The 18,393-nt window shown below is 32.8% G+C and overlaps 2 protein-coding genes across 2 annotated transcripts in view; both read right to left on the reverse strand.

Moving 5' to 3' along the window:
- Window positions 1–1,456: 1,456 nt before the first annotated feature.
- psmd9 (proteasome 26S subunit, non-ATPase 9) lies at window positions 1,457–10,603 on the reverse strand. The gene is made up of 6 exons (XM_073837502.1): window positions 10,333–10,603; window positions 7,235–7,334; window positions 4,588–4,775; window positions 2,374–2,475; window positions 2,134–2,222; window positions 1,457–2,050 (listed from the first exon to the last, which is right to left on the reverse strand). The coding sequence occupies exons 1-6, from the start codon at window positions 10,456–10,458 to the stop codon at window positions 2,023–2,025; spliced, it is 633 nt and encodes a 210-aa protein (XP_073693603.1). The 5' UTR covers window positions 10,459–10,603; the 3' UTR covers window positions 1,457–2,022.
- A 3,066-nt stretch (window positions 10,604–13,669) lies between these two features.
- The window catches only part of lrp4 (low density lipoprotein receptor-related protein 4), a 144,169-nt gene continuing 139,445 nt past the window's right edge, over window positions 13,670–18,393 (reverse strand). The window contains exon 36 of the mRNA XM_073835565.1: window positions 13,670–16,526. Within this exon, the coding sequence (XP_073691666.1) occupies window positions 16,188–16,526 (339 nt within the window). The 3' untranslated portion in view covers window positions 13,670–16,187. The remainder of the gene's footprint in view (window positions 16,527–18,393) is intronic.

Genomic DNA, 18,393 nt, shown 5'->3' on the forward strand with positions numbered 1-18,393 from the left:
ACCTGCATCTATTTGATTTTGAAATATTTTTACTATTTACAATAACTGTTTTCTATTCTAATATTTTTTTTTAAATGTAATTTATTCCTGTGATTTCAAAGCTAAATTTTTAGCAACATTACTCCAGTTTTTAGTGTCACATGATCCTTCAAGAAATCATTTTAATATGCTGATTTACTGCTCAGAAACATTTATTGTTGTTAAAAACAGCTGAGTAGACTTTTCAGGTTTCTTTGATGAATAGAAAGTTCAGAAGAACTGCATTTATCTGAAATAGAAACCTTTTGTAACATTACAAATGTCTTTATCATCACTTTTGATCAATTTAAAGCCTCCTTCTTTCATTTCTTTCCACCCAGAAAATTTACTCCAAGCTTTTGAATGGTGTATAATGTTAAAAAAGCGTTTTATTTCAGATAAATTCTGATCTTTGAATCTTAGTCATCAAAGAATCCTGAATAAAATGCACTCAACTGTTTTAAATATTGATGAAAATAATCATAACAATGAATGTTTTGTGAACAGCAAATCAGCATATTAGAATGAAGGATCAAGTGATACTGAAGACTGGAGTAATGATACTGAAAATTCAGCTTTGATCACAGGAATAAATTTCATTTTAATATATATTCAAATAGAAAGCCGTTCTATTAAATAGTAAAAATATTTCACAATATTACTGCTTTTGTTGTATTTTGAATCAAATAAATGCAGGCTTGGTGAGCAGAAGAGATTCTTTAAAAAACGTCAGAGTATATTTGTCATAATTTACAATGAATTAAGCTATTTTGTTATATTTCCATTTGAAAATATTTACATTTTTAAAATAGCCTATCTACAAGTTAGTTTTTACTACCCATGTAGAACTGTAATTCAAGATGTCTAATTGAAATATTAGTAAAAATTCTTAGTTCGAGATATGCAAATGATTACTATTAAAGATATCGAGAATGTATTTTTGGTACCTGAAACTAATACATTGCAATTCAAAACTAGTTTGAGTAGTCAAAACTTAATAGACATTTTAAATTTGAAGTCTTAATTATTAATTGTCATTTACAGGTTAAAGGTAACCCCAACCCTATGTAGTCTTACACCTCTATATGCAAGTATAATGTTATATGGCAAGCCAAATGATCATTTAATGCTTTGGTCTGACAATCTATAATTATGTCTTCAATAGTTACAACTGAGTTTTGGGAAGTTAAAATGGTCATTAGAGAAAATCATTATAAAGAAAAAAGTTATGAAAACATTAAACATGGTACAAAATATCAATAAGTACATTTTGACTAGTCAAGAATGAATTTAAGTTAACTGTAAATTAAAATGACTAGTAATTCATATTTACATGAAATATGATTTTAAAATTCAATGTTAAAAAATCTGGATCCGACCATAAAATCTATGCATAAACTGCATTTTGAAAGTAGCAAGAAAAACAGTGAAGGTGTGGTTAATGTTTCCCATGTCAGTTTTAATTTGATTTTCATGTAAGAAAAATAAGGTTGAAATCTGATAATGATAATAATAAGAAGAATAAAGCCCAAGAGCACTGAAAAAACACTGTAATATATTTATCATATATATATATATAAGGGATAGCTCACCCAAAAAGAAAATTCAGACATCATTTACTCAACCTGATGTTACCTGATATTATTATTTGATGTTTGGACATCAAAATGTTAAATCATATTTTAAGCTCCCATTGCCAGATTTTTCCAGAATGCACCAATTTTAGAAAAATGTATACATGGTAAAATGTATAAAATGGATGCAAGAAATTTAAAAGGAGAAAAAGGTTAAGTGAAAACCTTGCTATTAAATTCTCTATTCATCCTTTCTGGCAGATTAAGTAAGTCTGAAACCAAATGGTCTGTCATTTCTTCTTGGTAATTTATCTAAATTAATTTAACAAATCAATGCAAAAGCAAAACAGAAGTTAACCCACTGCAAATTTATTTAGAGCAAAAAAAGATGTGTTGTTTTTCATAAAGATGATCCTTGCCCTTTCACTTGTCATCTCTGATGAGGTACTAAGTTGCACCTATTGACATAAGAACATTTTCATCAAGAACGGTTTTATTTTTCATATTTTCCAAATATTAATTCAATAAAGACATTATTTACCCTAGTAGTCCTCTACCAGACCACTGCTTCGGGGTCAAATTAAGATGCACCTCCAGTCCACTTCGAAGTAGCCCAACACGCAGGGATTTCTACAGTAAACAGAAATAGGAGAATAGTCCATCAAGACAAAATTAAACTGAATCATGTTGTACATAAACAGAAATGTAAAGTATTAAAAAAGAATAAGTAAATGCACTACAGTTTTAAACTTAAAGGAAAAAGGTTGGAGTTCCAACAAACCCCTTCACTGTGCTGGACAACAGAAGCGATGTCACGCAGATTCCTGAAGTTTTGTGTATTTACGGAGCCAAACTCTATAATCTCATCACCAACTCGCAAACCCTACAAACAGAAGAAAACAGAAATCAGTGAAACGGTTTTTCCCCATGAAATATCAGCTATTAACAAATAGCCACTTTGTAAATGCTGAACACAGGCTCAATAAAGCGACCATTTCATTGCATTTGGGACTGAAAACTACTACATGCGCAGTGTTGTTTTTGACAACCATCTTAGATTTAGTCATAGTCTTAGTCTTTTGGACTAAAATGCTTATTAGTTTTAGTCAAATTTTAGTCACTTCTATATGTGATAGTTTTAGTCCAATTTTAGTCGACGAAAAGTCAAAAAGGTTTTAGTCTAGTTTTAGTCAAAAAAGGGGAAAAAGTAGTCTTTTAACAAATTAATGTAGGTCAGTAATTATTTTGCTGTTGGGTAGTGTCACTTGTAAGATCTGAAAATAGCAGATCTATATTTCAACACAATGTGAGCTTCCGGATCAACTATTTTCACCAATAATTACAATAATGAAGGAATGTTTTAAAACATAAAAGACAAACAAGGATGGAATGTTAAAACGGCTTGCCATAGCGGCAGATACGTTTTAGGTTATGATTGGCATGCACAATAAGCAGAAATGTCATGCATTTTAAACGTCTGACGGACCATCCACTAACATTTTCGTCTATTCTCGTCTCGTCAACGAAAACTCACACACGTCTCGTCATGTTTTAGTCATCAACGAGCCATTTTTATCTCGTCATCGTCTCGTTATCGTCATGAAAAAAGTGGCGTCAACGAAATGATTTCGTCATCGTCATCGTTGACGAAAACAACACTGTACGTGCGACTATGAAATGAACATGCATTTTTAAACAAATCAAGTCAATGAGTCAATGTCCCATTCATAAAGACAGTTACTTGTTTTATTCCTGAACACTGCAAAAAAAATGTGTTTCTTACTTACTTAGATTACTTAGCCAAAATATCTAAAAATTCTTAAATTAAGAAGGATTTTTTAGACGAGTAAAAATTATTTTCTTGTTTTCAGAATTTAAAAATAAGTGAGTTTTTGCTTAGAACAAGTACACAAAAAAACTTATTTCAAGCAGAAAACTAAATTATTTTTCTTACCCCAATGGCAGATTATTTGGCTTGTTTCAAGCAAAAACACACTTAATTTTGACCCTTTTTTTCAGAAAACAACAATTTTTACTTATCTAGAAAATAAAAAATACTTTTTTTTTTTTTTTTGGCTGGAAACAAGCTAAATAAAGTAAAAGCTTTTTTTGCAGTGGAATCAGCCGTTCAAACAAATCAAATAAATTATATGATTCAGTAGTTAAATCAGTGACTTGCTGCCACCTACTGGCAGATTTAGTTTAATCTTTTCTATCATTGAAAACATTTAATATTTCTGTATTCAAAATTTTATATTTAAAACATTAATCTCAACATGAATTTATGATTTTGGTTGCACTCATGCCATCTCTGAACCTCATTAAACATGAAAATACACCTACAAGCCACTTTTATGCTCTTCTGTGCCACCTTTATAGTACAAATTAATTTTGCTAATACTGATTTCATTTGAATTGTAACTTATTCTACTTGTTCTTATTCTGTTTTATAATTATAAAATGTAAAAAGCGTAAAAAATATTTTTTGTGTGTAAAAAATTAGACATTAAAGATGACATTTTTTAATAAAGAAAATGCCATTACGAAAGTAAAAACAAAATTCCCCTTTAAATCACTTTAAGGAGTAAAATATCATCTCGTAACGGGAAGGCTCATTTTTTTAATCAGTTTTTTGATTAGAAGGTGCTTCTAAAATTTTGACTGTGCTCCTTAACTCTTTCAGTTCTCCTAAAAAGAAAAGTAAGCATAGAGCCCTGGTACATCTGTTTTAATCTCTCTAGTTGCATCTTTAGTGTGTGCATAGGCTCAAAAAACAATTAAGTACTAACATGAAATTAAATAAAACTTGCAATGAGCAACTTTGAAGAACACAGCTAACATAATCAATATAATGTATCATTTTAAATATACAGGATCTGTGTGTCAACAAGACACAGCATTTACAAGTTGCAACCTATTTTACTTACATAATGTTGCATGTTTATTTACAAGTTTTTAATTTTTAATTTTCAAGCTAGAAGTGGCACAAACTTACAGCCTGAAAAGCAGGGGAGCCCTGTGTTACGGCATCCACCAGTGCAAACGGAGTTGGCAGAGACGCAGCCGGCTCAGTGACTTCCATCTTTGTCTCATCCTTCTCTTGTTTGCCTCTTGCTGTTGCATGCAGCTTATGAAGGGCCTCCTCAATCTCCACCATGATAGTTTTGTGATCATTTTGTAAACCTTAAAAAATTATTAAAAAAGAAATCAAAAACATGAAGAGTACCAATAATGGCAAATAATTAGACATTCTTAATATATATGATAATAAAGATAGAGCAGCAAATCGGCATATGAATAATGATTTCTGAAGGATCATGTGACACTGAAGACTAAAATAATGATGCTGAAAATTCAGCTTCTGCATCACAGGAATAAATTATTTTTTAACATATATTACAATAGGAAACAGTTATTTTAAATAGTAAATATTTTACAGTTTTTACTGTATTTGTACCGGTAATCAAATATCCGTTTTGGTGAGCATATAAGACAAAGATTCTTTTTTTTTTATTATTATTACAAACTTTTGACCGGAAGTGTGTACATTTAGAGAGACTGTTGCTTGTGAAGTACTGTAATCAGATTTTGTAACTTTGAGGGGGTTTTCCAGTACAATGACACCAATATTTGACATCCCTTCCACTGTAAATGTGCTGAGTGAACATAAACTTGAGTGCGTAGGATTTCAGGTTGAAATGTAGCAGTAGAGTATAAGGGCATAATATATGTGACCCTGGACCACAAAACCAGTCTTAAGTCGCTGGGGTATATTTGTAGCAATAGCCAAAAATACATTGCATGGGTCAAAATTATTGATTTTTCTTTTATGCCAAAAATCATTAGGAAATTGAGTAAAGATCATGTTCCAAGAAGATTTTTTGCAAAATTCCTACTATAAATATATCAAAATGTAATTTTTGATTAGTAATATGCATTGTTAAGAACTTAATTTGGACAACTTTAAAGGTGATTTTCTCAGTATTTTGATTTTTTTGCCCCCTCAGATTCCAGATTTTCAAATAGATGTATCTCGGCCAAATATTGTCCTATCCTAACAAACCATATATCAATAGAAAGCTTATTTATTGAACTTTCATATGATGCATACATCTCAGTTTTGTAAAATTTAACCTTATGATTGGTTTTGTGGTCCAGGGTCACATATATATATATATATATATATTTTAATGAATTGCACCAATTCCCTACTGAAATTAAAGGAGAAGTTCACTTCCAAAACAAAAATGTATAGATAATTTACTCACCTCCTTGTCATCCAAGATGTTCATGTCTTTCTTTCTTCAGTCGTAAAGAAATTATGTTTTTTGAGGAAATTTCAGGATTTCTCTACATATAGTGGACTTCTATGGTGCCCGAGAGTGTGAACTTCCAAAATGCAGTTTAAATGCAAATGCAGCTTTTCTTTTTTTGACATTTTGCCAGGACAGGAAGCGGTGGCGCTTAAAAAAACGTGCAGGACTTTTTTGAAAACACGGTTTTCTCCATAGGGTTGTAATGTAAAACAGACGCTGGCAGTTTCTTTACGACTGAAGAAAGAAAGACATGAACATCTTGGATGACAAGGGGGTGGGTAAATTATCTTTAAGCTAACATTCATTCCCTTGCAAAAACCACTGTGGCACTAACATGGTAAAACTATGGTACTGTGATATATACCAGAGTATGTGAGCGGAGTGGAGCGGCAACAATTTCCCCTCCGCGCTCAGTGCATTTAATAATCGCTCCTCTCCAGCTCCACTCCGGGTTCACAATTTTCCGCTCCCGCTCCACTCCTCGCTCACTGATATCAGAAACACCGCTCCGCCTTCGCTCCGCGTCAAAACATTCAGAAATAGCCTTATGTTTTAAATATAACGGTCCTGTTCATAACACATATTAAAACAACAGGAGAGTTTGGAATAGTGTGCAAACTTTGTACCTACCACATACCAAGCTAATAACATTGTCAGCATTAAAAGAGTATAACTACTGCTTTATGCAGTGCAAGGTTTGTAATGAAAATAACTACATTTTCGTCAGTTATTTTACATATGGATCGCTGCATTTCTTACAGATTTCTGATAATTCGAAATCGGATACCATTACATTTGTTTTAATGCATTATTGTCACAGCAATTGCGTGTGAATAAGTGCTGCACATGTTTAAATGAGGCTTTCACCTGAATATATTCAGTATCTAGAAGGAACAAACTAAATCCTTGTGAACTATAATTTACCGCTCATGTCCATTCACATTATTTCTGATTTGAGTGATCCATCTCTATCAAGCTAAATGTTTAACATGTGAATGCCTGCTTATTATGCAGTTATATTACGGACCGTTGGCATGAATTGTACTTATGATGGAGCGATGGTGGAGCGCACTTGGAGCGAGTGAAAACCACGACGCTCCGACTTTTCAAAAATCCGCTCCTCCCTCCATTCAAAATCACACCGCTCCACTCCGCGCTCCGCTCGCACTCCGCTCCGCTCACATACCCTGATATATACTATGCTTCTGGATGATTAACATATTCACATACCTTCATACATGTCAGTGCTATTATCATAACATTTTTTGTGTTCACTACTGATGATTCATCACAATTATTTAACACACAGGTGAAAAATGGACTCACAAGAGATATTGTGTCTTGCTGTTCGGACCTTGTACAAATCCACATCTGCACGAGGAAAGCCTTCGACATCAACCAGAGGACCGTCCATACCTACACCGGACTGCAGGGCAAACACACGCAAATACACACACAAACCAACATTGAAGACAGTAAAGAAAACATATTCCAAAGATTTATCAAATGTGTTAATATAACAACACCTTATTTCTTAGTGATTAAAGGTTAAATTAAACAAAATCATTTAAGCAAGTAACAGCGACAAAATGGCTATAATAAACTCTAACAAATCTATGGCCGAAATTCTGTGCCAGAATCCAGCTACAGTCTAATTAAATGTCCGAATGTTTAAAATTTGATATTATTTTGTCATCTTTTTTATCAGGTATCTGAAATTTTTTTTTAAATTAAGTGAGTATTAAATCAGATTTCCAGATGCATGGGTACATGTGTCAGTGACAATGCAATTTTGTCCTATCGATCATTTAAAATTGATTGGTGGGATCAGGAACTAATATAATACAAATAACTTTCATTTAATGCAAGTAGTACTTGAAAATTGGACAAAAAACATAAAAAATTCAAAACTGTGTACTAAACATATTCAATGCAGGAATACATAATCCCACAAAGCACTGGGGAAAATGTAATAAAATATACAGTCCAAATAGACTCAAACTGCAATCAGCTTGCAACATTTAAAAGTTTGTGCACACATTGTATATTTATTTTTTCATTTGGGAAACATTTGGTAAATGTATTACTTCACTTTATGCATGTCAATTGGTTTTTGTGCATGTGAATTACGTTTTGCATGCATGCGTCATATTTAGCCTTTATGAGACCCTGAAGCACCAAACTTCTTAAGGAGCATGGGTATAGTAGCAATAGCCAAAAAACTCATTGTATGGATCAAAATGATGAATTTATCTTTTATGCCAAAAATCATTAGGATATTAAGTAAAGATCATGTTCCATGAAGATATTTTGTACATTTCCTACCGTAAATGTATTAAAACTTAATTTTTTTTTTTTTGCTAATAACTTTAAAAGCAGTTTTCTCAATATTTAGATTTTTTTGCACCCTCAGATTCCAGACTTTTAAATAGTTGTATCTCAGCCAAAACTTGTCCTATGCTAACGAACCATACATCAATGGAGCGCTTTCACACTGCAAAAAATTATTCTTTTTTTCCTTAGTATTTTTGTCTTGTTTTCTAGTATAAATATCTAAGTATTCTCATATCAGGATGCATTTACTTGACAAGTAAAATGACGTAAGATGCTATGTCAAAAAAGTATCCAAATGTTGTTAGTTTTTGCGTAAAACAAGCAAAAATATCAATGGGATAATAAACATAACATCATTAAAGGGCTAAACAAGACTATTTTTCTTGCCCCATTGGCAGATCTTTTTACTTATTTTAAACAGAAACTAACAAAATGTGGGTAATTTTTTCAGAAAACAAGACATATCTTAATGTGGGGACATATTTCAAGTAAGAGCAAGGTAATATCGTGTTACCTTGTAACATACATTGTTACAGTTTTCATGTGTTATTTTTGTCCATATGACAGATCTACTATTCTATTTGTTGTAAATGCATGCAACTAACGTAAATCAAGCAAGCTAGTATGCATAGGCCACAAAGTAACACAAAAATAACACATTTGCGAACTGGAGGGAATAATATGGAATGCTTTTTTTTTTTCTTTTTTTTAGAAAACTTCTTGCACAAAATAAATTCAAGCACTTTCAAGGACCTGTATCTATATATCTTCATTTTCAAAAACGTTCTAAACTACTTCTTTTTTTTTTTTTCAGATTTACAAACTTTCAAGGATTTTAAGGACCCGTGGGAACCCTGTTTTACTTGTCTAGTAAATGCATCCTGATTCAATAATTTTTGGATACTTATACTTGAAAACAAGACAAAAATACTAAGGAAGAAAAATCTTTTTTTTGCCATGCAGATGATGTGCAAATTTCAAAAATGGACCATTATGGCTGGTTGGTTCAGTTGGTTAAAGATGCTGGATTTCACTGCTGTAGTGAATCATTTAAGGGGAAACACAGTTTTTCATGCACCTGTCAAGTTTGAGATTTTGGTTTTTCATATTGTGTTTTTTCAGACTAGTAAAAAGAAAACACCCAAAAGACACTGTTATGTGCTTTTGATAGCACTTTATCATTAAAAAATTATATTTGCGTCAACAGATTTGAATTACAATCCATATTTTAAAGGCTATTTTCTCAAAATGAGTTTTTTCTCCTACACTGAGCCATAAATCTCCACTTCAGTAGCACTTACACACACCAAACTTTACGTTTTTATTCCTGTCTATATCCTGAAGGTTTTTACAGAGGGATTTGTTCATATATAATTTGCTTGATTTTATACAACATTTTATTCCCTCAAAAATGGTAAAAAAAAAAAAAAAAAAAAAACTGTCTGTTCTAAGTTTTTCAGAATTATGGAGTGACAAAATGAGACCCAAAATCCCCTCTGTAAAAATATTTGACTCTAATATATATATAAAAAAAATAAACGATAATTTTGAAACTGACTTTATCCATGGTTTACATTTTTGTACTAGAAATGTATGCAAATTAGCACATATTTCATTAAATAATGCATCATTTGCATATTAAACCTAACATTTTAGAAAACGCGTAATACAAAAACTATTCGCAATTATCAATATAATAAATTAACTGAGTAACTATTAGTTCTTTACCCTATTCACCTGCAGTGTCTCGCCTTTATAAAACCAAACTGTATGACACGTTAAATGTCATTTATATGCAAGTGGCCATCACGTCCTCTATTATTGTCGTTCTTGTTTACATAAAGTTACACATTGAGACAGACGAACGATACATTACCGTAATTTACGAGCACCAAAAAACGTATTTTGCCGTTACATCGTCAAGGTTAAACTGTTAAACTTATAAAACCGTTGCGTCCAAAACAACAACTAGCCGTTTTAACGCGTTCTCAAATTAAACAGCTTCCAAGCAGCCAACAATGTGTCTCTTCGGGCTAAATGACAAAACATATTCAAATCCTTAAATATTTATATCTATGGTTTGAACTTACGGTCTGAAGCATGTCGTAGTATGCTTTAATTTGCTCTTCAATATCATCTTTTCTTTTTATTAGCAGTCGAACATCCTCTTCAGTAACACCTGGCTTAACAGCTTTGTTTTCCTCTGTCATTTTCATGACAAATGCTGCCAAAAAGCGACGGAATGTTTATTATTAAAGTAGTATCTAGTAGTGCTTATTAATTACAGATTATATGCGTTTTATTTAAATATATTTCCAAATGTTCAGCTCAACACTAGTTGTTACAGATCCAATTTCTTCAGTGGATTCACTGCGGGGTTGCAAGCGAAATAAACACTTGCTTTACTGGCATCTATGTGCCGGAGTAGGAATGACATGTAAAAAATACACTGAATAAATCTTAAAGAGATAGTTCAGACAAAATAATAATAATAATAATAATAATAATAAACTATAACAATTAACACTTTCCACTTAAGTTTATTTAATTCTGTTGAACACAGAAGACAATATTTTGAAGAATGGCCCTCCCCCAAATAAAATAAAAATAAAACCTTATATAAATAGGCTATGATTCATATTTTTGTCTGTTTGTCTATTAGGTATACCAAACAATCAATAAGCAAAAGTTGTATTTAAAAGGTCATTGCACACTAATAAATAGAGCAAAAATAGACAATATGGTGTCTAAAACGTAAGTCTCTTAATATTAACTTCGTTGTATAAAACTAAACATTTGCGATTTTTTACTCTTCACGTTATATTAACTATATGAAATGATATAAATATTGATGTTTTCCCCCATATCCTGAATTTTTTAAAAAAATGCATTTTATTAGTCTGAATTACGCAGTGAAATCAATTATTTAATTTTCATTCTCTAGTTTGAAGTATTATAGTTTTATAAAAAAGTGTATTTATTAGTGTTACGGAGGTCCCTTAATGCTTGAAAACGTTACTTGAAGATGTTGACTATTTTTTCCAGGCATTTCAGCTTGTGAATAGTCATGTAATGTAATTTACCTCAGAAAAAAAAAAAAAAAAACAATAATAAATAAAAAGAGTGAAATGCAAACTTAGAATATGACACAAACCTGCTTTAATTAAATATGTTAGCCTAAATAACACAAATATCCTTTATGTATTTGTGACCCTGCACCACAAAACGAGTCATAAGGGTCTTTTTTTTTTTTTTTAATTGAGATTTATACATCATCTGAAAGCTGAATAGATAAGCTTTCTATTAATGTTTCTGGAATCTGAGGGTGCAAGAGAATGCAAGAGAAAATATCCTACTGAGAAAATCACCTTTAAAGTTGTCCAAATGAAGTTCTTAGCAATGCATATTACTAATCAAAGATTTAGTTTTGTAATATGTTTACGATGGGAAAATTTACTAAATATCTTTACAGAACATGATCTTTATCTAATGATTTTTGGCATAAAAGAAAAATCTTGACCCATACAATTTGTGATCCAGGGTCATGGTTAATCCCATGTTTTTAAATGTCTTTGCTGCTGACCTTAAATTATCCAATCCCACCATAGTACTATCCAAAAATGACATCTAAACATAACATTTGTGTTTGCATTGTTTTAGAATCCAGAATGGCAGCACAGCTGAAAGTTTTGTTTAAGCTGCGCCCTCTACTGTACAAACATGGATTTACATTTCCTTAGGCATGACATATATTCATTTCACTTTGGAAAAAGGGCTTTTACGTTTTCCAAAAATATGATATATTATATTAAAAAACAAACAGGCAGGTCCAGCCCAGAAGAGGAAAAAGTAACGCAAAAGTAACGTAACACATTACTTTCTGTAAGTAACGCACTGACTTAATTTTGTAGAAATGAACAATAATGCATTAAATTTAAAAGCAACGTTTCCTAACGCTGCATATGTGAGAAAGAGGACTGTTTACAACAAACCAATTCAACAGAATGAATTAGACTTACCAGCGCTATAAACAACAGTGTGCTTGTCATCTCCACTCTTTCACAGCGATAATTTACATTTAATCAAATGCATTTTGTCTCAGTAAAGATTAAGATGACAAAAAAAGCCTGGTAGATTTATAGAAATCTGAGTTATGATGTACAGTAGAGGTCAAAAGTTTACATCCCCCTTTCAGAATCAGCAAAATGTTAATTATTTCACCAAAATAAGAGGAATCATATAAAATGTGTGTTATTGTTTATTTAGTACTGACCTGAATAAGACATTTCACATAAAAGATGTTTACATATAGTCCACAAGAGAAAATAATTACATTTATTAAAAGGACCCCATTCAACCCCTAGATTCTCACTACTGTGTTGTTACCTGAATGATCCACAGCTGTTTTTTTGTTGTTGTTGTTTTTGTTTAGTGATAGTTGTTCATGAGTCCCTTGTTTGTCCTGAACAGTTAAACTGCCTGCTGTTCTTCAGAAAAATCCTTCAGTTTGCAGAAATTCTTCTGTTTTCCAGCATTTCTGTGTATTTGAACCCTTTCCAACAATGACTGTATGATTTTGAGATATATATTTTCACACTGAGAAAAACTGAGGCACTCATATGCAACTATTACAAAAGGTTCAAACACTCACTGATGCTCCAGAAGGAAAAACCATGCATTAAGAAAACTTTTGGAATTTGAAGATCAGGGTAAATTATCTTATTTTGTCTTCTGGGAAACATCTTCTGCAGCCTCTGAAGGGCAGTACTAAATGAAAAAATATGATATTTAGGCAAAATAAGAAAAATGTACAATGTAAAGTTTTCACCTCCGTCTCTTAATGCATGTTTTTCTTTCTGGAGCATCAGTGAGTGTTTGAACCTTCTGTAATAGTTGCATGTGAGTCCCTCAGTTGTCCTCAGTGTGAAAAGATGCATCTCAAAATCATACAGTCATCATTGGAAAGGTTTCAAATGCACAAAAACGCTGGAAAACCAAAGAATTTGTGGGCTTTTTCTGAAGAACAGCAGGCAGTTTAACTGTTCAGGACAAACAAGGGACTCATGAACAACTATCACTAAACAAAAAACACAGCCGTGGATCATTCAGGTAACAACACAGTATTAAGAACCAAGGGGATGTAAACTTTTGAACAGGGTCATTTTTTTTTAATTCAACTATTATTTTCTCTTGTGGACTATATGTAAACATATTTTTTGTAAAATATCGTATTCAGGTCAGTACTGAATAAAAAAAAACAACATGCATTTTGTATGATCCTTCTTATTTTGGCAAAATAACATTTTGCAGATTCTGAAAGGGGGGTGTAAAGTTTTGACCTCAACTGTAAAATGTTTGACAAAAGTGTAATATATGCAGTATCTTTAAAAGAAAGTGACCAAGTAGTACCATATTTGTATTCAAAAGCAAATGCAGTTTTATATTAAAGATAGAAAAAAGCAAAGTAAATCACTGTCACACACAGCTTGTTAGTATTGCAAAGGAGAACTACATATACAGCATCTTCATATTTACATACAAGTTACAACCGATGAAAATTATAAATATATCTTAGTTAACTTACAGCAGTTACATGTGACTGGAACAAAAAAAAAAGAGCACTCTGTTAAATAACTGGCACCAACCCTACAAACAAATGAAGTGGTTATATAATTTAAATGAATAAAATTAATGCATGTTTGTTCAAAAGACTCTGTATACATCGTGAAAATCGGACATCTTTTCTGAAACACAAGGAGGGGAGGAAGGGGAACTAAACCGCGATCATCTCCGCTCGCCTCGCCAGCCAACGATCTGAGCTGCCAAGACCAATAAACTACCGTGTGGCCTGAATGCGCAATGTGTTTTAGCAGCAAAAACATAGTCCTGAACCCTGGAGAACTTCCTCCAAGGTGGTTTTGAGAACTCAAACACATATGGGTTCATAACAATCCTCAAATAAACTTTATAGAAAATAAACATGTACAAAACAAATTCGAAAGCATCATAAACAGTTCCGAATAAACAGGTGAATCTCACAAAATGCACGTCCAAGTCAAACTCAACCCAAAATAAAAAGAAATTATTTATTTTTCCTAAATCAGAATTCTCATATTGGATTTTAATGAATGCATACAGTATTTATGGTATTACAGTAAGCAAAATCATTTAAAAACACTACCACGATGTATAAATACTTTACAGTTCAAATATATTACAATAATGAGAACTTATGATTATTATTTGCATTACAGTAATTCGAAAAATGCACTCACTTTTACAAATTTTCAACAAAACATTGACTTATTTCTTTTCATTTTGGGGTAAACCTGACCTGGACGTGATCCTGACAGGTTTTGTGACGCTTTAACCTGCACATAGCATAGCCTTTTTTCATAAATGGCTAAATCATATGCAAGTGCAAGGTGCTTTACAGATTCTGGTTGACTGTTATTTGTTTTGGTAGCTAAATCAACTCTAAACACATTTAACATCAAAAAAGAAACGCCAGAACTGTGTACCATATTTATATACGTATATGACACTACTGGTCAAAAGTTTGGAATAATTAAGATGAATGTTTTTGGAAAAAGTATTTTATGCTCATCAAGTCTGCATTGACTACTATTGGTGCTCAAATATTAATAGTAATTCTTATAATCAGTAATGTAGAAAATATTTTTTATTTTTCTGGATTCATTGATGTATAGAAATGTAAAAATCTTTTGTATAGATGTCTTTACTCTCACATTTAATCAACTGAATGCATCCTGGATGAATAAAAGTGTTAATTTTGTTTCTTTCTTTTACCTCAAACATCTAAATGGCAAAAAAATATCAAGCAGAAAATCTTCAATAATGACCAGAAATGATTCTTGAGTGGCAAATCAGCATATTAGTATGATTTCTGAAAATTCAGCTTTGCATGACAGGAATAAATTATGTTTTACAATATATTTGTATAGAAAATAGTTATTTAAAATTGTAATATTATTTCACATTTTACAGCATTTTTGATCAAATAAATGCAGGTTTGGTGAGCAAAAAGAGACTTCTTTCAGAAACATTAAAAAGAAAAATCTTAATTATTCTAAACGTTTTAACCCCCATTGTACATATATATTTAAAAACTGGCTTCATCTTTGATAAAACAACTGTAATACTCTTTAAAATGGACTGTAATTTATTAGAAATATTCAGTGTAGCTGAAAAAAAAACAGATTCTTCATGAGAGTGTAAAATTCTGTCCTTTGGCACCATCACAAACTTGTGTGAACGAGTCTTTCAACACCCCTAATGCTTTTAAAAACTACTTCAACAGAAGAAAACATTAAAAACCCAATCCAAAGTACAGAAAGTTCATAAATACATTTCATCGTGGCAAGATGAGGGCTGGATGCTGACACACCTTGCGAGAGCTTTTAGTGAACCGATAACATGAGCTTGCATTAGAAACCAAATGCGATTTACTTCAGAGTTTCTCTCTTGTATACAAAAAAGGCTCAAAATATCTGTCAGTGTTTCTTTTTCCTTCTCACAAGGTCTCTGACTCCAGCGTGCTTTGTCCTTCTCCTAAAAATCTTGTTTTCGTAGTCCGAATTAAAGGAGAGGCGATCCAGATGAACTGAGCAAGATGATGGAGGGTTTGTGTGCACGAATGTCGCCGTACCGCTTTTATATATGTATTATTGACGTTTAGAGTAATGCAAAGGAAACTTTCAAGTATGAGGTCTGTCTCGAATCTATGTACAGTTAATTTGGCTGTTGGTGTATGTATGCATTAGCTTTCCTCTGTGTGAGTTGCTTAAGTATATATATATTTATATATGTGGTCCGTATGACTGTACCTACCTGTTTTACTTCTAATAACAGTGTGTATTCAAGTCTTTTGTGTGGTCAGAGGTTTCTGTTCTGCCATATGTTGACCGTGTTTGTTAGTACAGTTTCAGACTTCGCTCTCAGTAGAGGCTTTACGGTTGGGGACCCAGCCGGTGTCGGGATGCGCACTGTGATGTTGAGCCGTCACTGCGTGGGCGGTGCTAATACTCGAGCACTCTGATTGGTCGCCCTGCAGCAGCTGTTCGGTCTCTCCGTCGTTCAGAGAGGCGGAGCTGGCCTGTAGCGAGACGGTATCCGTACGCATGCAGGCGTGAAGCCCGGCTCCTCGACACACTTTCAACTGTCTCAAGTCTTCCCAGTAAAGATCCTCTCCTGAGAGCAGACACACGCCTTCCACGATGCGGATCTTCTCTTTAGTGTAGCCTCCATCACAAACACCCTGGACCTACAGATGCCATCAGAAACCAGATTAAACTCAGTTCGGAAGAAATGATTACTGTGGCTTACTCTTTTGAAAAAGAAGTGCACTTTAGCATACTTATAAAAAGAGAACTTATTAACTGCAATTAAATATTAAAAAATGTATTATAGTTTGAATTCATATTTATTGCAATAAGCTGAACTTCACAACTCTTTTGACTTGCCTAAGAATGACTTAGTACATATTAATATGTAACTTCATAATTACTTCTATTGTCTTTCAACTATAGTTAAAGTACTGCTGAATGTTCTGACAAGCATTTATGATAAACTAAAATATACTTGTCATTTCTATTGAAACTTATGACGGCGTTTTAGTGCCACGTTAAAAAAATGTACAAATCTAAATTTACAAGATTAAAGTCGCAATGTTTTAAGAATACAACCGAAATTATGAGAATAAAGTCAAAATTTTGAGAATAAAGTCATCATCATTTTGACTTTATTCTCATAATTACAACTTTACTCTCAAAAACACTTCAACTTTACTCTCGAAACACTTTGACTTTACTCTCGAAACATTCCGACTATACTCTCGAAACATTCCGACTATACTCTCGAAACATTGACTACACTCTTGAAACACCTCGACTTTTCTCTTGAAACACTTCGACTTTACTCTCGAAACATTCAGACTATACTCTAATAATACTTAGAGTATACTCTGAATGTTTTGAGAGTAAAGTCTAACACTTAGACTTTACTCTCAAAACATTCTGACTATACTCTCGTAACATCTCGACTTTTCTCTTGAAACACTTTGACTTTACTCTCGAAACATTCCGACTTTACTCTCGAAACATTCCGACTATACTCTCGAAACATTCCGACTATACTCTTGAAACACCTCAACTTTTTTCTTGAAACACTTTGACTTTACTCTCGAAACACCCCAACTTTACTCTCAAAACATTCCGACTTCACTCTAGAAACCTTCCGACTATACTCTCGTAACATCTCGACTTTTCTCTTGAAACACTTTGACTTTACTCTCGAAACATTCCGACTTTACTCTCGAAACACCCCGACTTTACTCTTTAAACATTCTGACTATACTCTAAAACACTTAGACTTTACTCTCGAAACATTCCGACTATACTCTTGAAACACCTCAACTATACTCTTGAAACACTTTGACTTTACTCTCGAAACACCTCAACTTTACTCTCGAAACACTTCGACTATACTCTCGAAACATTCCGACTTCACTCTAGAAACCTTCCGACTATACACTTGAAACACCTCAACTATACTCTTGAAACACTTTGACTTTACTCTCGAAACACCTCAACTTTACTCTCGAAACACTTCGACTATACTCTCGAAACATCTCGACTTTTCTCTTGAAACACTTTGACTTTACTCTCGAAACATTCCGACTTTACTCTCGAAACACTTCGACTTTACTCTCAAAACACCTCAACTTTACTCTCGAAACACTTCGACTTTACTCTCGAAACACTTCGACTTTACTCTCAAAACACCTCAACTTTACTCTCGAAACACTTCGACTTTACTCTCGAAACACTTCGACTATACTCTCAAAACACCTCAACTTTACTCTCGAAACACTTCGACTTTACTCTCGAAACACCTCCACTATACTCTTGAAACACTTTGACTTTACTCTCGAAACACCTCAACTTTACTCTCGAAACACTTCGACTATACTCTCGAAACATTCCGACTTCACTCTAGAAACCTTCCGACTATACTCTCGAAACATCTTGACTTTTCTCTTGAAACACTTTGACTTTACTCTCGAAACATTCCGACTTTACTCTCGAAACACTTCGACTTTACTCTCAAAACACCTCAACTTTACTCTCGAA

The sequence above is a fragment of the Garra rufa genome, chromosome 3 (genome assembly GCF_049309525.1).
Source record: "Garra rufa chromosome 3, GarRuf1.0, whole genome shotgun sequence".
Classification (NCBI taxonomy): Eukaryota; Metazoa; Chordata; class Actinopteri; order Cypriniformes; family Cyprinidae; genus Garra; species Garra rufa.

Coding starts and splice junctions, on each gene's coding strand:
- psmd9 (XM_073837502.1), bottom strand. CDS start 10,458: ATGAAAATGACAGAGGAAAACAAAGCTGTTAAGCCAGGTGTTACTGAA. Junction 4,776..7,234: donor AGCAAGACACAATATCTCTT/GTGAGTCCATTT, acceptor TAATTTTTTAAG/GTTTACAAAATGATCACAAA. Junction 2,223..2,373: donor TTGTCCAGCACAGTGAAGGG/GTTTGTTGGAAC, acceptor TGTTTACTGTAG/AAATCCCTGCGTGTTGGGCT.